The sequence below is a fragment of the Prinia subflava genome, chromosome 4, assembly GCF_021018805.1.
Source record: "Prinia subflava isolate CZ2003 ecotype Zambia chromosome 4, Cam_Psub_1.2, whole genome shotgun sequence".
NCBI lineage: Eukaryota > Metazoa > Chordata > Aves > Passeriformes > Cisticolidae > Prinia > Prinia subflava.
Genome location: NC_086250.1, coordinates 34,342,628 through 34,364,068, shown reverse-complemented (window position 1 = coordinate 34,364,068; position 21,441 = coordinate 34,342,628). Strand labels below are relative to the sequence as shown.

The 21,441-nt window shown below is 39.7% G+C and overlaps 1 protein-coding gene across 1 annotated transcript in view; it reads left to right on the top strand.

The window, feature by feature from the left end:
* Nucleotides 1-21,441, top strand: part of PTPRQ (protein tyrosine phosphatase receptor type Q) — a 131,427-nt gene that overhangs the window by 92,872 nt on the left and 17,114 nt on the right. The window contains exons 50-54 of the mRNA XM_063396413.1: nt 4,498-4,597; nt 5,379-5,507; nt 6,734-6,778; nt 20,204-20,230; nt 20,878-20,959. Of these exons, the coding sequence (XP_063252483.1) occupies nt 4,498-4,597; nt 5,379-5,507; nt 6,734-6,778; nt 20,204-20,230; nt 20,878-20,959 (383 nt within the window). The remainder of the gene's footprint in view (nt 1-4,497; nt 4,598-5,378; nt 5,508-6,733; nt 6,779-20,203; nt 20,231-20,877; nt 20,960-21,441) is intronic.

Sequence of the window (21,441 nt, the reverse complement as noted above, 5' to 3'; positions counted from 1 at the left end):
CAGTTCTGAGTTCCTCAGTACAAAAACATTGAGGTGCTGGAGGTGTCCAGGGAAAGGCAACGGAGCTGATGAAAGGTCTGGAGCACAAGTCCTGTGAGGAGCAACTCAGGGAGTTGGGATCATTTAGGCTGGAGAAAAGGAAGCTCAGGAAAGATCTTATCACTCTCTACCTGAAAGGGGGTTGTGGCAAGCTGGGTGTCAGTCTCTTCTCCCAGGTAACAATCAATAGGACAAGAGGCAGTGTGGTGACAGGGAAGGTTTAGATCAGATATAAGGAAAAATTTCTTCACAGAAGAAGTACCAAGCATTTGAACAGGCTGCCCAGGAAAGTGGTAATCACCATCCCTGGAGGTATTTAAAAGATGTGTAGATGTGGCACTTGGGGAGAGGATTTAGTGGTGGCCTTGGCAGTGCTGGGTTAGCAGTAGGACTTGGTGATCTTAAAGGTCTTTTCCAACCTAAATCATTCTATGATTATATTCCAGTGAGCTTAATGGCAGATCATCTGAGGGCATGACCCTTTAGCCTCTTCATCCTTTAGAGATAGACAAAGCTCCATTTGTATTAATAAATTAATAATATCTAATAGAATCCATCTGGTTCTAAAGTCACTAGCCAATAGGCCAGCAGTTATTTCATCTGAAATCAAACATAAATCCTTCATGGCCATGTTGATACACCCCCAAAATTGGGAATGACATCTCTTGTAGCAGATTGCAATAAGATCAGTAAATTCTTTTAATATATTTGTAAATCAAACACTTACTTAGCTAAGCTTTAGCCTGGCTTTCTGAAAATGGATATCAAGACAACTGGATGAGTACCCAGAAGAATTTTAGTGGGCACATGTTTTTCATTTGGCATTCTTCTTCTGTGATACAAGCTCCCTTATTCATCTAATCCATTTTAGGAATTTGTTACATGATCTGATACTGAAGACCCTGAAATGATAATTCACTACCTGAATATTCTGAAAGGATCTGGCACTATTTCTCCAGCCCAGAATGCTATGGAAAGTGCAACATAAAAGTTGTCTCCATATGTTCTGAGTTCTAAAGGTTTTAGCAAAGGAAGCAATTTTTTTTTTTTTGAGTAAGGGAAATATAGTGTTTCCAGTCAGGGAAAAAAAAATACTGGAAATGAGTTCTACTGTATCCAGTGCTCTGGGCGATTATCTTCTTTTTAACAGGAAAATCTGCAATACTTAGTAGCAGGCAGATAGTGTAATTCATTGCTTTATGCATTGTTACTGAAAACTTGTGACATTTTCTACCTCATACACGATAAATAAGCAAGATCTGTTTGTATGCTGAATAAAATGTAATGGGGAAAAAACCAAAACAGGGATAAATTCCTCAGGTATCCAGGTCTCCTCATCCCATCCAATGCTTTCTGGGCTAAATTTTAACATCAAGCACTATTTTTTAAGGCCACCCTACAGCATATTTTTGTCTGGTCTTAGCTTATAAATTTCAGAGTAATTCCATCTTATGTGGAATAGAAAATCAAAAGCTCTTTGCATACTTTCTTACAAGTGCTGGGAAATCAACATCAAATTGACCCATCACAAGTAATGTAGGTACTGCAGCTGAGTGGTCCTGAGGACAGAGCACTCTCTTAAGACATGGCATGAGGAGCCTTGCCCAAGGGTTTCCTTACAGAACATGCTTGGTTATAGGAATATTCAGCTTACTCTAGAAATATTCCTCAGTAAACATGCCAAAAAGTCAGCTTTTATAAATCTTTTCAACCCAGTTACTTCTACTGCATACTTCTACTCATAACATCAGCTGCTTTCCAGGAGAAATTTAAGCTTCCTGAAATCCAAATTTCAATTTGGTTTTAAAGCACTTAGCTTCTTTAGTAATAATCGCTGAAATTTGTGGGTTTCCAACATTACACTTTCATTTTATTAGCTAAAACCTTAATTTGAATTCTGGCAGAGGCATTCATAACAGTTAAAAAACCCCTGCATTATTCTGGTTTTGAAATCTACTGATGTAAAATGTTTTTGATCTGGAAAATTGGCAAGTTAGCCTTTTGGTGCAATTTAATATTACATTTTTGAAGCAGAAAAAAATATAGAAAACCTTGAGAAATCATTTAGTGAGATGTATCAGATGCTCTTATAAATAATAGGCATTTATTTAGGGAGGAACACTGAAGCAGAAGTTATGGGAATATACAGCTGCAATAATGTTTTTTAATTGTATTAAAGGATACATTTTAATAGGATGCACCCACCCAATTACATTTGGTGTACCACAACCTTCCTCTTGAGTTGGAGAGGTGGAGTTTCTTCCTCCCATCCACTCTCATTGCAAAGTTAATGCCCAGGCTACAATGAAAGGTCACCCTTTTTCCTTCAGATAATTACAGTACAGTGATAAGTACTGTTTAAACTTGTAATACATTAAGGCAGCTTGTAACCTTTTTGTAAACTCTGATGGCTAGTTTGCTATATCACTGTGGGGGAACTGGTAGTCCTGTGTAAGTGTACCTTTTCCATGTTAAATATAAAGCTGGATGGGACAGGAAATAACCAAAATGGGGTTTCCTGACACTGTCTTTTGCATAGAAACCAACCTTATGGTGTTTTATTATTGCAGTCTGTTATAATCATGTACTGAGTGCAGACTGCACTTCAGAATTATACTTCTTGATATTCTCTATTTTATAGCCGTGCTCATGATTATCTCTATAGACATGTCTACAGATATATTAGTCCTCCTCTGTTGCAAAGAAGCATGAGAAAATGTGGGGTTTTAAATTCTTGGTTGGCATTCCCCCAGCATGTTTTGTTTAATAACATCTGCATTTTTTTGATTAATGTTAGTTGTACATTTTAACATAGACTTCATTGTTCAGTGCAAAATAGAACTTTTGTAGAGGTTTCTTTGGATATTCTTCTGTTCTTTCACATTGCTAATACTTTTGCCCTATCACAGTGGAAAGTGAGTGGCAGGAACTTTTTCATCCATTTTCTCATCGAAACATTTTTGTATGTACTTGCTTTTCTATTCTATTATCTTTACCTAAGGCTAATTTTTTTCTTATCTTGTAATGTTCAGTGTTGCATCTAAAATTTTACTAATGCAGTGGAAGGACTGTTTCCAGTGGTTTTCAAACTATACTGAATTCTGCTGTCTGTCACTTCATACAGGCCTGATATTGCTTAGTCTCGTTGATGTCAGTCTACAATAATCTCACACTTCCGATAGATTTCTACCTAGCCTACTGTTTCCTGTGCTGTATTATTGTAGCTGATTATTCCAGCCTACAAGAACCATGCACTTGTTCATACAAAATTTCAGCCCACAGTTTTAAGGTGACTGCTTCAGATAAATCAGGATAATTTTGAGTTTTAATCACATCTGTGTACATCAGCCTGGAGTGTGTACATCAGTCCAGATCATCTGCAATATACTCTCAAATCCAAAAATCACAAAGCCTGGTGTTTCCCAGTGTGTCCTTGGGAGGATGTAGTCCCTTGTCTGGGAAATAGTTTCATATGGCAGGATGCAGTACATTTTCTCCCTCTCCTTGAGGCTAAATGGGATTTAAGTTTTTCTAGAGTGGATGAGCAAGTGGAGGTGGATGTCAACAAAAGGGAACAATACCAGCAGCAGTATTCCCTTGGTTTTCTTATTTTCACTGTTGCCTAAGAGAAAAAGCGGGTGAGTTTTGTTTTAGGTACAGGATTACAGGAAGGGTGGGAAATTAAATGAGTCCCAGAAATTTACCATTATAGAGGTTCAAAAAGAGGCCTAGAAACTACTAATATAAACAGTTCATCAGTTTCTCACTGAGCTTTCATTCTCACTTGGAAGGACTGGTTAGAATACCTTTACTTTTCTGTCATAGAGGCCTTAATGATTACTTTTGACCTACTTACTAGTGGTTATTCCTAGCAATATCACCAATTCTCACATAAGCCAGGAGCGTGAGTTAATATTCAGTGAGGCAGATTAATCCAGATCTCATCACTAGTTCAGTTCTTTCAGCACCCTTAGAATACCTCTAAAAATAGTGTGCTTTACTTTGTGTCTGTGAGTGGCAGCTGCCAGTGTCATTGCTTTAGAGCTGTGCTCTTCCTTTTCCACCTGAGGAGCTGGAGCAGTCCTGCACAGAGACTGAAGCAGGAGCTGAACTCAGGCCAGTGTTCAAAATGATGTTACTGATTGACCTTAATCTATTTAGCAGGTAAAACAGAAAAAGACCAGGTGACACCTGCACATATAGCTGTATTATAATTACCTATTGTTTCTATGATGTATTGTTTCTATATGATGTATTGATCTATGATTGATATATCAGCAATGCTTAGGAACCTTTACACAAACTGTTTCTAGTTTTGTTATACTTTTCTGAAGCAGCTCTTCAACAAACACAGACACTAAAAGGTTCTGTCTTTCATTATTCCCTTATTTCATGCTGTCAGAAATTAAAAAATTCTGAAAAATCTATGATAGATTAGCTTTCCACTTTCTGTTGCAGGTGAAGGACTGACAGGAAGATCTGTAGAAGTTGTCCTTGCCGTTACTTTGTGTATACTTTCAGTTGTTCTTTTGGTGGCTGCAGTATATGCTTTTGCAAGGTGAGATTTAGATATCTTTGCCATAGCATGTTTGAAAACACTCAAAAATGGTTTAAAGAAGACTTCAAATAGTTCTATAAGTAGAAATAATCTGTAATTCAAAATATCTTGATGTTTTCTTGGGGTTTTTTTGGTTTTTTATGTAGAACTTTAGGGAGAGACTCACAAAGAATTTAGTCTAGTGAGGGTAACCTCCATAGATGAGGAAAATCCACCTTCTCCAGAGGGTAAGTCAGAGGGGTATCCTTTGTTAACCTTTGAGAGCCTCTTCTCTATTGACAGTTCAGAGTGTCAGCTGGTTGTAGTTATCATGATGGCTAATACTATCTACAGCTGGGTATGAAGGAAATACTCTCAATTCTATTTCCTAAGAAATTTTTTACTTAAATACATTGAGGTCTCACATGGGGAGCACAAATTGAGTTTTAATTCAAAGAGTGAACAAAATATCCATGTAAAGAAGCAGGTTGTGTACTGCACACATGATGCTAGTTTGCTCATTCATCAGTTCTGTTCTTACTCAGCCGCGTTATTCAGGCATTACCAAAGAATTTTTGTAGGAAAACTAAAAGAATACAGCATTTAGAGCCTTTCTTCTGAATTTTAGACAACATAAAGTCAGTATTTCACTAAATTGCACTGTTAGAAAGAAGACAAGAGTAAAGGCCGAGGAAGGATTCCTGGCAACCATTTTTCAGTTTCAGCCTGTCAAATCAAACTATTCATATATGTGTCCTTAAATATTTTGCATGTGTATTTTTCACTATTATTTTCCATTTAGAATTCGGCAAAAGCAAAAAGAGGGAGGCACATACTCCCCACGAGATGCTGAAATTATTGACACAAAATTCAAACTGGATCAGCTGATCACAGTGGCAGACCTGGAGCTGAAGGATGAGAGATTTACACGGTAAGCATACTCCTTAGGCAAAGCAGTAGTCCAAAGGGTCTGTAGCCATGACCCCTTTTTGACCTTTACTTGTTTGGAAGTGTTTGTGCTGTTCTTATTTACACAGGTCACTGAGATCCTTTTTCAAAGAATGACCTCCATCCTCAAGACACTTCTCACTAGCTTTTAGAAAATCACTTTATCTTAACTCTTTTTGCAACAAGATAAAAATCTAAATGCAAATCGCTGTTTAATTGTGTTAGCCAAAAAAGTGCTACGTATTTAACACATGCAGAATTTCTGAAGTTTTTTAGTGGCCCAGTTTTTTGTGTGTGCTGCAAACTTGCACAAGCTTTCTGAAATAGCCAGACCCCTAGAAATCCCTGTCAACTAATTCAAGAACAAATCAACTAGCTCAAGAACAAATCTGTCATTGTTTAATTGACATTTTGAAAGCCTTTTTCTTTTTTTAAAAAAAGGGATTGGCATAACATCTGGGTTTCTGTGGAGCTCAGCACACTGGCTATACTAAGATCTACTCGTTTAAGATGCATGCAGAAATTCATATTTTGGATCTGACAAGAAATCTTGTCACACGTATTTATCAGAAGGAGAACTGCTTTTTGCCTGAAATGTTGATATTACTCAACAAATAAATATAATGGTGATTATCAATAATATGTGATATCCAACTGTGTTAGAAATAATTGGTGAACATTCTTCACCTGCCTGTATTTTTCCTGCTGTGTCACAGATGAAACACTGTGGTAGGCAGCCTCCTTAAAGATGAGAAGCCTAAAATAGTCTTGCCCTAGTAGCCAAATATCCTACTGTTGCAGACTAGGAATAGCTGGAAGATGAAAGGTTGTAGCTGTTGACCTGGGTTTTTGTGTATGTCTGTGTGTGGTACAGAGTAAGTTGATTGCATGTACAAACCTCTTCAAAATAGAGCACACAAGAATGGCTGCTTGGAACAGATGAGAAAACATACTGGGGATCATCTGGAACTCATTGACGTAAGGCTGGGGTATGTCCTGTGTGGGGCACTTGTTCAGACAGCAGAATTTAGTACCTGCTAATAACAGTGCAAAGCACCCTCTGAAGGCAGAACCATTGCCAATGTAACTGTACCTCAGATAAATGATCTTGATGGATTTTCAAAATTACCTTGTATCCACATTGCTAGCTGAATAAGAATAGTACTAATGTTGTTTATGTACTAAAGTGTTAATGGATTTTACTTCCAGATACTCTTCATTTTTCTTTAGACGCAAGGAGATTTTTGTCATCCAGTAAGTTTTTGTATTATTGAAGCAACATGGTGTGTTTTCCATTCTGTTCTCTTAATCTGTGTGTTATTGAACTATATTGAATGATATAGTTAATTAAAATGAAATGTCAATTGTTGCAGATATTCTAATTACAAACAATGGTATCTTTCATCATGAAATTATATATATTTTCGTCCCTAATGCTGAGTTATAGGAGTTCCACTGCTATTTTGAATAAATTGGGATAATATTTAAATGGGTATTATATCACATTAAGGCAATATAGCCCTGATATATACAACTTGTCTTTGAAGAAAAGGTAGTGTAAACATGGCATAAGAAGTATGCTGTTTCTTTCCTTTGGAAGTTAGAATATATATACTTAATTTTTTTTTTTTTTTTTTTTTTCCTCAACTGTCTTTTGTACTCACACTGCAGCTGTTTCATACTGTTTCATTCTGTTTCATATTGAACTGCCCCTACAATCTCAGCAACATATCCATGTAGTCAAATCCTTTGTTCTTCTGCAGGGACTATTCTGCCACTTTTCTTTCTAAATTATGTATATTTTAAATTTTTACTGTCTCAAACTCTAAAGGGTAATTAAAAATAATATTTCATACTTATGTACACTTAATTACCTGATTTATGCACAGCAAGACCTTTACTGAACAGTACTTCAGCGGGTTTAGTTACATCAATCTTATTTTATTGAGTCAGTCTCACTTTTTGATTTGAAATTTGTCATGTCCTTCCATCTGTATTTTTCTCTTCCCTCCTTCCAACTGTCCTTTAATGGCCAAAAGGAAAGACTTTCTACTTCTGTCATTGTGAAGTTCGGGATGCAGCTGTTAAAATTTTGGATTATTATTTTTCAAACCGTAGTGGCGCTGAAGCTACAGCAGGCTCCTTGCCCAGGTTCTTTGTTAAATGTCATGACAAACTGTTGAAGTGCAGGCAGTAATTGAGAGCTCCTCAGGACAGGGTTCATGATATCTTTTCATCTGGAAGATAGAAGATGTCCTGAAATAGATAGATAACATACATATAGTAATGAGGAGCAGGATGTCCTTTATCTGTTCAAAATTTTTTAGTTTATTTTGGATTTTTTTTTTTTTAAGCATCAAAAAGTCTTTCACTTCTGGTAGTTAATGGCCAAAAGGGGCATTTTAGGTGTCTCCAGTGCAGTCTTTAATACAGTTAATCCTTCCTGGTAACGATGAGTTATATCAGGGAGTTGGCAGAAGCATGGCAGCATGTACCAAGGTAGCTTACTGCAAAACCTAATGACTAAAATGTTTTTGCTTCCTATTTTTAGACTTCCACAGTTGCACCATGAAAGGACTTTTGTACCTGTTGCCACTGGGTAACAGCTCTGCTGAAGTCAATCACAGTCCCAGTTCTTGTGTCGACCTTATCCTTCTCATGATTTGTGGCTAAAGCAGTGACATGTTAGCATGTTTAATTATAGTATCTAATGTTGAGGACTACAGTCTAACCTTCACAAATTTCCCATGCATTTGGAAAGGGCATCACTGCATCTGCACAACCTATGCTGGCTGCTTTTAGGCAGCTATCTCAGCTGAGTTTGCAATGCTTGCTGTGTTGCAGTTTGTAGCATCTTGCAAGTGTATGAGGAGGGCAGAGACGGGCAGATTCCTTTACCAGACTGGCATGTTTGTATTTTTTGGATAGCAGTAAATCAACTGAAATCTTGTCCAGCTTCCTACCCTGAAAGGGCAATGGGGGAGTTGTGTGAAAATCCTGGGTGAAAACAGAACAATATAGATTTATTCCCTCTACCTACTAATCATCCCATTCAGTGCTCACTTGAAGGGGGTATTTTGGGAAACAGGTTTTTTTGTCACTACTCTGACATTATATTATTTAATTACTATAAATCAATAAAGTCACATACTTGCAGCTGACAGAGTTCATCCACAGAATGAAAACACTCTAGCCTGCTCCATGAGATCCTTCTTGCCTCTCTCTCATCCATTGTCTCTTCAGACATTCTCTCATACTTAGTGGATTGCGGCTTATGATCTTGGCTCATATTCTCAGAAAATTTTTGCAGCAGGTATCTCTTGAGAAAAACAATAAATTAGAAAAAAAATATTCTTTTCTGTATGAATATGACTGGAAATACTTTTCATCATTCTCAGATCAAAAATTCAACAGCTTGGAGCTCGGCAAATGTTCAGTATAGGTTAATTGAAAGATTATATTTCACACATTTTTTACCTTCTTAATATTAAGTGGTTTGCACTACAAAAGTTAGTTTGAGTAGGAAAAGAGACATTTAAAAGTGCCAAGCATTCCATTTTGACAATTTTGAAACTTTTTTGTCTGTGACACTGTTTTTTTGGACCAGGAAATTAAAGGAAAATCCCAGTTCCAGTAGTAGTCATTTAATGTAATAAAAATCATTAAAAAAATTGACAAACTTTAGCGGCTAAAATTGCCAATACTAGCTAGTACGTATACACTCACTCTCAACAAGTCTTTGTTAAATATTTGATCAATTGGATGTAGTTTCAGAGGGCATGCTGGGAATTAAGTCCTACTGAATTAATGGAAAATAAGACCTTCTTTATGAAATCAAAATGCTGATTTTAAATGTTTGGGACATACACTGCATTCCATGATGGTGGAGATGGTGAGAGACAACAGTAGAAAACAACCTTGTTCAGAACATAGCCCATCAATATATTAACAATTGTATTAAACACTGTTTCATTAAGCACACTGAATATCCATATACTGGATGCTCTCATTACTTGCCTTATTTACAACAGGTCCACAGGTGTTGCCATGAGTTTTCCTAGTTTGCTGAGCGTTCATACTAAAGTAGAAGTGTGCAGCTTCTTATGCTCTTTTCATGTAAACATCAGCTATGTTTTATAAACATAGCCTTTGTTTTCACATTCCATGCTGGGACAAACAAGACTCTGTGACAGTCCCCTTAACCAATAAGTTGAGAGGTGAGACTGTTAACTCTCCAATCCATGGTCATCTTGACAGAAGTATATAATAGGAAGAATAAACTAAAGGTAAGCTCTCCTGCCTGCTGCTCTGTTCGAACCCAGACCTCTGTCTCCTGAGTGTCCTTATCTAGCTAAGCTCACAGTGATACACAGGGTTTGCCAAGTCACTCTTCAAAGCAGACATTAATCTTCTGTGAATAGATTCTGTCCCTAAATTTTCAGTGTGCACCAGGTTTGGTGAGGTACAAGTAACTCTTCCCTGTTCCAGGTTGTCTTGGTTTGAAAGACAGATATCTGCTAGGAAGGGGCAGGACTTCCCTAGAGATGGAGAATTCAAATCTCTTCTCTCTAAATTATTCTGATTAAAAAAAAATTTAAAGGAGTTTTCAGGCAGAGGTATGGGGGTAGGAATAACAGTTCTTTACTAGTATATGTGACAAAACGACAAACAACAACTACAGCATTAATAATAAACAGAACTAAGAACCTTGAGGGCTTTCTTTTACAAAAGCCCAGAGCAGTTTGATCTCGGCGCCCCTGCAGGGCTCTGAGAGGCTGAACTGGAAGGAAGGAAAAGTCCCGGGCTGGTGGATGAGATGAGGAGCTCTGCGCTGGCAGCTGGAGCAGCAGGGGTGTCCTGGCAGGGCTGGGCAGGGCAGGGCTACAGAGTAGCAGTGGAACCTCAAAGCTCCGAAGAAGCAGCGGCGGTGGGGGGAGGGCTGGAGAAAGCAAGCTCAGGATTCCCGGGTACAGGAGCAGATGACGATAGATTTCCCAGGACGAGGCAGAGGCAGAGGGCAGCCTGACTGTCTTCTTTGGCGCTGAGAGCAAGAGTGCCTCCCCCTCTCCCAGATCTCGCCCCTTGCCTTTCCCAAAGCTCATCATCTCTCCCCTCTGAAGGACACTCCTAGGGACTCAGAAACAATAGGTGTAGCCTCGTGCTGCCATATCTCTCAAGTACCCCTTTTTGTTCTGACTAAGTAGCCATCAAGGCCTCTTGGAAACCTATGGGAAAAAATTCTGTGAGAAGAAAAAAAAAAGCTAAATCTAACTTCCAACATCATCTACCCCGAATTTTTTCCTATACTAACCTATTACATTGAATTTAAACTTTTAAAAACAAAATATATATATATACACATATGCATGACCTAAATTATATACATCTATACATACAGATACGGGTACAGACACACGATGTGGGTAGTTCATCTTAAAACAAGGTCTCTTTGAGGTATGCATCGGGTCTCTCTATCTCTTTGCATCACTCACTAGGTGCATCTTGGTCTTTGAGCGAAGACAACCCCACGGATGGGATTGTCTTTGCTGGAGGCAGAATTAATCTAAACAGTTTTTCTCAGCATACCTCTCATGTGTACTACTGGAACTTTATCTCTATCTGTTGTTCTCAGGGGCTCAGATTGGGCAGGGCCTGCTCGGTTGGTGGAACTTCGAGTGTTCACTAACCATGTGGCCTTTGCTAAATTAATCTCCCAGTTTTTGAAAGTTTCCCCACCTAATGCCTTCAAGGTGGTTTTAAGCAGGCTATTGCACTGTTTAACTTTCTTGGCTGCTGGTGCATGATAAGGAATATGGTACACCTACTCAACACTATGTTCTTTAGCCCAGGCTGTTATAAGGCTGTTCTTGAAATGGGTCTCATTGTCTGACTCGATTCTCTCAGGGGTGCCATGTCTCCACAGGACTTGCTTTTTCAGGCCCAGGATGGTGTTCTTGGCAGTAGCATGAGGCACAGGGTAGGTTTCCAGCCATCCAGTGGTGGCTTCCACCATGGTCAGCACGTAGCGCTTGCCTTGGCGGGTTTGGGGAAGGGTGATGTAGTCAATTTGCCAGGCTTCTCTATACCTGTATTTGGACCACCGCCCGCCATACCATAGGGGCTTCACTCGCTTAGCCTGCTTGATTGCAGCACATGTCTCGCAGTTGTGGATAACTTGAGAAATGTTGTCTATGGTTAGATCTACTTCCCGGGCTCGTGCTCACTTATAGGTGGCATCTCTGCCCTGATGACTTGAGGCATCGTGGGCTCATCGAGCTAGGAACAACTTTTTCTTGTGTTGCCAATCTAGGTCTATCTTTGACACTTCTATCTTGGCGGCTTGATCTACTTGCTCGTTGTTTCGGTGCTCTTCATTAGCCCAACTCTTGGGGACATGGGCATTTACATGGCGGACTTTTACAGGTAGCTTGACTACCTGAGCAGCAATGTCTTTCTACTCATTAGTAGCTTAGATTGGTTTCCCCCCATGCTGCTAGTTGGCCTTTTTCCACCTTTCCAGCCAACCCCACAGAGCATTGGCTACCATCCATGAATCAGTGTAGAGGTAGAGCTTTGGCTACTTTTCTCTCTCAGCAATGTCTAGGGCCAATTGAACAGCCTTGAGTTCTGCAAGTTGACTTGATCCACCTTCTCCTTCAGTGGCTTGTGCAACCTGTCGTGTGGGGCTCCATACGGCTGCTTTCTACTTACGGTTCATCCCTACAATGCGACAGGAACTGTCAGTGAAAAGAGCGTAGCACGTTTCTTCTGCTGGCAGCTGATTATACGGCGGAGCTTCTTCGGCACGTGTCACTTGCACTTGTTCTTTTTCATCTGTGAGATTAAAGTTTTCACTTTCTGGCCAGTTTGTGATTATCTCTAAAATCTTAGGGCGATTTGGGTTTCTGATACGGGCACGCTGAGTGATGAGGGCAGTCTATTTGCTCCATGTGGCATCGGTGGCATGGTGGGTAGAGGGAACTTTTCTTTTGAACATCTACCCCAACACTGGTAGTCGGGGTGCCAGGAGGAGTTGGGCTTCTGTGCTAATCACTTCTGAGGCAGCCTGGACTCTTTCATAGGCAGCCAAGATTTCTCTCTTTGTTGGGGTGTAGTTGGCTTCAGACTCTCTGTAGCTTCGACTCCAGAATCCCAGTGGTCGACCCTGAGTCTCATCAGGCACTTTTTGCCAAAGGCTCCAGGACAGGCCATGGTTCCCGGCTGCAGAGTAGAGCACGTTCTTCACTTCTGGTCCTGTCCTGACTGGGCTAAGAGCTACTGCATGAGCGATCTCCTGCTTGATCTGGGCAAAGGCTTGTTGCTGTTCAGGGCCCCAGTGGAAATCGTTCTTGTTGCGGGTAACACGGTAGAGAGGGCTCACAATCTGGCTGTACTCAGGAATGTGCATTCTCCAAAAGCCTATGGCGCCTAGGAAAGCTTGCGTTTCCTTCTTGCTGGTCGGTGGAGACATCGCAGTGATCTTATTGATGACCTCAATGGGAATCTGACGCCGCCCATCTTTTCACTTTACTCCCAGGAACTGGATCTCTTTGGCAGGTCCCTTGACTTTGCTTTTTTTGATGGCAAAACTAGCTTCTAGGAGAATCTGGATGATTTTCTCTCCTTTCTCGAATACTTCTCTTGCTGTGTTCCTCCACACAATGATGTCATCAATGTACTGTAGGTGTTCTGGAGCTTCACTTCTTTCTAGTGCAGCTTGGATCAGTTTATGGCAGATGGTGGGACTGTGCTTCTACTCTTGGGGCAGTCGGTTCTAGGTGTACTGCACGCCCCTCCAGGTGAAAGCAAACTGAGGCCTGCATTTTGCAGCCAGAGGAATGGAGAAAAACGCATTAGCAATGTCGATTGTGGCGTACCACTTTGCTGCTTTGGACTCCAGCTCGTACTGGAGTTCCAGCATGTCTGGCACAGCAGCACTCAGTGGTGGAGTCACTTCATTTAAGCCACGATAGTCTACAGTCAGTCTCTATTCTCTGTCAGACTTGCGTACAGGCTAAATGGGGCTGTTGAAGGGTGAGTGGGTTTTGCTGACCACCCCTTGGTTCTCTAGCTCTCGGATCATCTTGTGGATGGGGATCACAGCATCTCGATTCGTCTGATACTGCCGGCGATGCACTGTCGAGGTGGCAACAGGTACTCGTTGCTCTTTTACTTTCAGGAGTCCTACTGCAGATGGGTTTTCTGACAGTCTAGGCAAGGTGTTTAATTTTTTAATGTCTTCTGCCTCCACAGCAGCTATTCTAAAAGCCTATCTGAACCTCTTAGGGTCTTTGTAATAGCTATTCCTGAGATAGTCTATGCCCAGAATACACGGAGCTTCTGGGCTAATCACAACTGGATGTTTCTGCTACTCTTTCCTGGTTAGGCTCACTTTGGCTTCTAACTGAGTCAATTCTTGTGATCCCCCTGTGACTCTGGCAACAGAAATAGGTTTTGCTCCCTCATGTTCTGACGGCATTAGGGTACACTGAGAACTGGTATTAACTAAAGCTTTATATTTCTGTGGCTCTGATGTGCCAGGCCATAGAACCCACACAGTCCAAAAAACTCGGTTTTCCCGTGCTTCTTCTTAGCTAGAGGCAGGGCCCCTCTAGCACTGGTTACTACTCTCTTCTTGTGCATACATAGTAGAGGTTCTTTCAAGGGGGTCTGACAGAGCATCTTCATTTCTGTAATACTTGACAGCCTGGTCATGGGAGGCTGAGGCTACCTTTATTCTAGTGGAACCTCTTCGGTTAGTGTTTCTCTCTTTGAGCTCACGCACCCATGCTGCTAGAACAGAAGTGGGTTTCCCATCCCACCTTCCCATGTCTTCCCCATGGTCACGCAGGAAGGACCACAGGTCAGCTCGTGGGATGTACTCTCTCTCTCTAGCTGAGGGACGTCAGGTTCTGACTTTGGGGCTTGTGACTCGCACCGGTGCCACATGGGAACTGTTCTTCTTCATCTCTTCTCTTACCTCCTTTATCTCTTTTTGGAGTTCTTTAACCACGGCAGAGACCTGAGTCTGCATTGGGCTACTGATTATACTGTCAAAATTTCTAAGCTTGCTGGCTACAGAACTTACAGTCACTCGGCTGGTATCAGCATTAATTATTGACATGAATGTTTTGTATTCAGATGGCCTTTTAGTTGCTAGATTCTACAACATTTGCCCTGTGCACTTGACGTTGTCGGGGTCATTGTTATGCTGTCTATCTCTCTTAAAAACTACCTCTAGTATTGCTATTTCTCTCAGCTGTTGGATCTTTTCTTCAACAGTCTTCTAGCGCATGCTGAGGTGGTGCTCCTGCATTTTGTCTCTGTGGACAAACTTCTCCCTTACACTCATTAAAAGCTGGTCTCAAAGGTGAAGGGGTCTTTGCTCCTTTACAAATACCTGATTCACACCTGAGTCTTGGGTCAAGGGTCCCATATTCCTTGCCTCACCACCATCTAGTTGCACACCTCTACTCATAAGGTCCCAGACCTTAAGTAACCAGGCTGTATAAGGCTCACGTCCCCGTCGTGCAACATCTTTTTGCAGAGTATGGAGATTTTCATATGACAGGGATTCAGTGATGATCTCAACTTCTGGCTCTCCTGTGGGTTGTGAGGGCTTTCTTTTTTTATCTTTATCACTTGGGTGCTTTGATTTCACCTTATATTTTTTTCTTTCCACAGGGGCAACTGCTGCTGGCTGTGACTGCCCCTGTGGTTCAGCTGGAACCTGGACAGTTGTAACGTCTGTGGGTTCCACTGCTGCACCTTCAGACTCTCCCTCTTCAGGGCAGGGGGAGGGTTTGCCACCAGCTGGGGAAAGGTGCTCCTTCAGCACCTGGCTTATCTCTTTCACCAGAACTCCCACCCAATCTGGGTGGTTCATTCCTGAGGTGGGCTTTATGTCAGGGTCAGGTGGTGGGGCAGCATCCCCAGTCTCTAGGGCAGTGTCAGGCTCCATGGCAGCACTCTCAGTCTCTAGGGTAGTATCTTTATTCTCTGGGGCAGGTATCAGGGTGGTTATCCAGGCCAATCTCCCCTTATCTCGGAATATTAAATAGGATAGGCCCGTGAGCAATACTAGCCATTGTATGATATCATTAGCATTCAGAGAAGATTTAAACTCTTCAAAAACTGGTGGAATAGACTCAAACAGCTGAGTAAAGGGTTGGGAAAAAATTTCCCCTGGTGTCATTTCTTCTCAGTAGGTACCATTGTTAAAGTAACTCCACAAACAAACACTTAGAGTGTGATAGCCATGTATCTATGTGCTTGCCTTCCAGAGGAAGTTAAAAATCTATGAATTCCTCACCTTATTAACCCATAGTGCAAACTGGATAACAGCCACAGTAGCTTTAGTTATAGGGCCCATGTTTAAATAGGGGCCTGCAAATGGGAGAAACACAGCCACAATCACATACCACCCAAACCAAGGTAAGCTAGACCACATGATGCTATTTAGGGAGGTTTCTATACCCAGTGCACAAGGTCACTTAAAAACTGTTATTCTTTTTCTTCTCAATGCCCTCAAGCCCCACGTTGGGCACCAATCAATCTGTCTTGGTTTGAAAGACAGATATCTGCTAGGAAGGGGCAGGACTTCCCTAGAGATGGAGAATTCAAATCTCTTCTCTCTAAATTATTCTGATTAAAAAAAAATTTAAAGGAGTTTTCAGGCAGAGGTATGGGGGTAGGAATAACAGTTCTTTACTAGTATATATGACAAAACGACAAACAAAAAACAACTACAGCATCAATAATAAACAGAACCAAGAACCTTGAGGGCTTTCCTTTACAAAAGCCCAGAGCAGTTTGATCTCGGCGCCCCTGCAGGGCTCTGAGAGGCTGAACTGGAAGGAAGGAAAGTCCCGGGCTGGTGGATGAGATGAGGAGCTCTGCGCTGGCAGCTGGAGCAGCAGGGGTGTCCTGGCAGGGCAGGGCTACAGAGTAGCAGTGGAACCTCAAAGCTCCGAAGAAGCAGCGGCGGTGGGGGGAGGGCTGGAGAAAGCAAGTTCAGGATTCCCGGGTACAGGAGCAGATGACTGTAGATTTCCCAGGACGAGGCAGAGGCAGAGGGCAGCCTGACCGTCCTCCTCGGCGCTGAGAGCAAGAGTGCCTCCCCCTCTCCCAGATCTCTCCCCTTGCCTTTCCCAAAGCTCATCATCTCTCCCCTCTGAGGGACACTCCTAGGGACTCAGAAACAATAGGTGTAGCCTCGTGCTGCCATATCTCTCAAGTACCCCTTTTTGTTCTGACTAAGTAGCCATCAAGGCCTCTTGGAAACCTATGGGAAAAAATTCTGTGAGAAGAAAAAAAAAAAACCAAATCTAACCTCCAACACAGGTGATAACATAGGAAACAACTTCTCTGGCAGCCTACTTTTACAGTGGTTTCCACAGCAAGAATAAAGCCATTTAGATCCCTCTTTTGTTTCCAGTCTTTCCTTGAGAAGTTGAACCTTGTGGTTGATCCCTTGAGGCTTTTGTTTCACACTATGTGAGAAAGCTTGTCAAGAGAGTGGGGTCAGAAGAAATATTTCTACTTTTCAGACATTGTAGTCCCTGCAAATAGTGGATAATTAGAATTCCTTATGGAAAACTATTGTATAGAAAATGATAGCCTGATCTTATCTTTCCTACACACTATACATTCAGTGAGCGTCTATATTTGAGGTAACAATTTTGCATACACATTTATTTATATATATATATATATATTTCTATATTTCTACCAGCCTGATACTTTCTTTGAGTAGACAGACCTGTCTTCCTTTGGGTAGAGATGGGCATGGTTTCTGCCTTGCCTTCCCTTTAGTAATCAGCTATCAAAAATAGGCTCCTGAAGTTTGTGTTCCAGGAAAACAAGGTTCATAAATCTATATGTCATGGTACAATTGAAGTAATGACCATGTGTTCTCTTTCCTTAGGCCTTTAATATGAAGGAAGGGTTAAGCTCAATATTGCTCTCAATTAATTTGTTAAAAATGAGTTCCTCTGTTGTTCCTAGGAAGTGTCAGTGGTGCTTATGAGTTAAGCCTTTTGCCTACATAGTAATTTCTGTAGTTTTCTGATTGGACAAAGTTTTAATTCCCTGTGGATTTCAGATGATTGACCCAGAGAGAAAGCTGAGTCTGTGTGACAATATGTCTTCAGTTATCACTGCCAACACAAATAAATGGCTTCTTTCTAGCTCTATCATAAGTAATCTGAGTGGGATTCAGATTTTTGATAGTCTTCATAAAAACCCCACACATGAAACAATACACTATTTTAAAAGAAAATCAGATTTAAGGCTATAAAGCATTCTTTATCTTAGAGAATGTTTTTCTTTCCTCATTTCAAAGTCAGACAAGTGGGAATCTGAAATGGTCCAGCTGAAATAGAGAAATTTTTGACTTCAGGGCTTGATTCTAAATTGTGCTCATCAAGATCTAATAATATTTATATTTTTAAGTTTTATACAAGACACTGGGAAATTTGGAGGGCAAGATTACAGATAGATGAGTATTTGTTCATTGACAAAATACTGTAAGATTATTACTATGTCAAGAGATGTAGAAGAAACCTATTTTTTTAAGCCTAAGGATGCTGAAACTGAAAATTGCTTGAAGTCTTTAGTGAGAATACAAAATTCATCCCTTCTGAAGATCCTTGCACAACATCTTTGCCACAGTTAGACAAGTTAGACATTAGCTTTCCTATAAGCACTTTGAAGTAAATCATCTTATTTTCTGCCAAGCACTTGCACTATGTGCACTTGCTACTAACAAAAGTGTGACAGTTCAGTAGTTCTAAAAATCACTTAAATTCCTACAGATAGGTTAAAGCATCAACCTGTGGAGGCCTTGCTTCTTAAAAAAAAACTTATACTATTGGGTCCATGTACCTTCAGCACTGAAACACCAAAGGGCCTGCTTGGCTTGCTTATGTACAGCACAGAATGACTTTTTATTCCTTAATGACCAAACTGCATTTTCTTACCAGAAATTATGTGCAGTAAGCCCCTCATTGCTCAAAATTTGAGAGAAGAGTATTTGAAAAAATTACTGGAATGTCAACTGGGACATGGCTTTTTTCTGTTGTTCTATGGTGAAGATAGGTGAATTCAATGGAAAAAGAAGTGTAACTTCCCTTCAAATTGTGTTTATCATTTTGGTCTGAAAAAAAAGCCAACAAAAACATTTCTGTTCTAGTCAAAGACAAATATATATTTGTGTGCAATACTTTGGCATAGCTATTTTAAATCCTTTTTTTTTCTTCGGAAACTTTAGTTCTATAATGTTGCCAGTATTACTAGAATATTACTAGAATGTAGTTTCATCTGCCACATAATGGAAACAACTTATGTGGTACAATAAGCATATGCTAAGCTACATGGCTAAACATTCTGAATAAATAAAGTGGCATGCTTTCTTATCTTATTGCCTTCTTTTTCACTCTGAAGCTGTCCTTCAGTTGTCCTTAGTAAGCACCTTTATTCCTGTCAGTACTTTTAACTCCAGTGAGACTGATCCAGTGAGACTCATAGCTAGTTTGCTTTTTTTTAGGATAACTGTTCTAAAAAAGTATGTACCACAAAGGCATCTTTAGTAGCTTTGAAATTAACTTCTCTGATGCTAAATAATAAATTATTTGACAATTGTATTAATCTCAATATTTTATCTCAATTGAATTTAAATAATTAAGAATAGTTTTGTAAGCCAACTATTTTTAAAGCATTTTTTTCCTTTTCCATTTAAATTCTGACAGCAATACAGTAGAAATTTGTATTGTAGGATACTTTTTGTTATATTTTCTGTAAGAATATATATTTGGAGGAACAGACACATAAAAGAGGTACTTAGAGTTTTTTGAAGGAGTAGGTTATCTTTTAAACTGAATTATTACAAACTTTTTAGTTCGTCCTTTAGACAAACTTTCTGAGTCTAAGTGCTCAAAATTTGGTTTCTAAATCCATTCAGAGGCAATTGTGACCAAGTTTCAAAGCTGTCTGAAAGTCCTCTGAGTATAGATGCTCATGTACTATCTTCATGAAACCTGCTGTGAGATCCAGTTAAATATTTAATATGTATCACAGTTTTTAAAATTGACATATACAGAAACAGATATGAACATGTGAAAAATGAAGATAAAACCAGGACACTAATTTTAAAAATCTTTAAAAAAAACAACCACAGCTGTGGTTTCTGTAGAGGCACACTAGTATCGTGACTCATCTGTGACTCATTTTAGATATCTGCTTCAAATGACATGAAATTACACCTATTTCTCCTCAGTGATTATAAAAGAAATCTAGGGTGAGTAATAGATGTATGTGTTCAGTCAGGCTGATCCTGATGCTCTGAAATGGCACTTAAAAAAATCATATTGGGTAAAGAATGAAAAAATGAAGCCTTTCAATGTGTATGTAATGGTGTGCAACAAGTAGGGGTTTCCCAGGGCCGTATGAGCCTAGAGCACTGTAAAGTAATCTAGAGAAAATTATAGAAACTGTAACTGTTATTTATATCTGCCGATACCTGAGATAAAAACTAATAATGGCAATCACCCAAGGTATCTGAATTTGAATCCATAAAGGAAACCAAACTTTAGGTACATGGTATTTAATCTAGAACCTATTAAATGCATAATATTGGTTAACTCTCAGCTTGCTACATTTAACAAAAAATCTCCATTTCAGGTTACTTAGTTATAGAAAATCCATCAAGTAAGTTTATTAAAGATTATTATGTTGTGTTCATTGGTGAGTCTCAATGTGTGGTTCTCTCCTCTATGTTTATTAGAAAAAAACTCCAAGCTGCGTATAAATCATAAAAGCATGACTAATTGCATGGTAACTGGAGAAATGCTTTCTCTCTCTCTGGGGTGAAGCCTGCATGTCTGTGTTTTAGCTTGGGAAGTAATACAGGGTTATTTAAACTCTTCAGGATTTAAAAACCATGTCATTATGAGAATGAGGTCACTGCAATATTTTATATGTCTAAAACCTTGCAATGTGTAAAATGTTTTCTGTCTGACAAAGAAGTATTATGTACCTTAGAATGCAATAATAAGTTTACAAATTTACTGTAGTGTCTAAACCTCGCCTTGAAATGGTGTTACCTATAAAAACAATCATAGCCTACAGTCCTGTTAACATTAGCAACATTAAAAATTTTGTTAGGGGGAACAACAAAGGGTAAAATTTTTAAGTGATCAAAAGGAAATCAAGCATGCTGTAAGCAATTTATAATTTTCTGCCTATAAGTACCAGTTTCCATTGAACTGGAAAATATTGTTTATTACTGCAGGTAAATAACAAGAATCACAAATATATTCCCCATGGGTTTCTAATTCTTCTGTCCTTACTTTCAGGCCAATAAGCAAGAAATCCTTTCTACAACATGTTGAAGAGCTCTGCACAAACAACAACCTGAAGTTTCAGGAAGAATTTTCGGTATGTTGCTAGCAGTTGTCACAACATCGCAAGACCGTCAGTCGTTTCATGTGTCACATTTCGTGTCCATTTTAAGCAGGCAAGGCCATGAAGGACTCTGGCCTTGATAATCAATACCCAATTACCAGGTTGATTGTTTAGAAAGTAACAATATACTGATTTGGATTCTGCAGCCTACAGTACAACCTGAATTATTCACCTTAGTGTCAGCCAAAGATGATCTTCTTTAGTCTCCAACATTGCAAGACCACCATAGTTATGTTTTTATATGTGTTTTATATTTATAGTGTTGCATATGTAGGTTACATAAGAACAAGTTTTTTAGAGTTTTCTAACATATGCACAGGTATATTTAAGTGCTGTAAATATGTTTGTTTTCCTGAGTGATGATGACTCCAAAAGCAGAATTAATGTTCATTCTGTAAAATTTTCAGGCCCCAGTCATACTGCTGTGAAATTCAGAAATGTTTTTCTTTCATAGA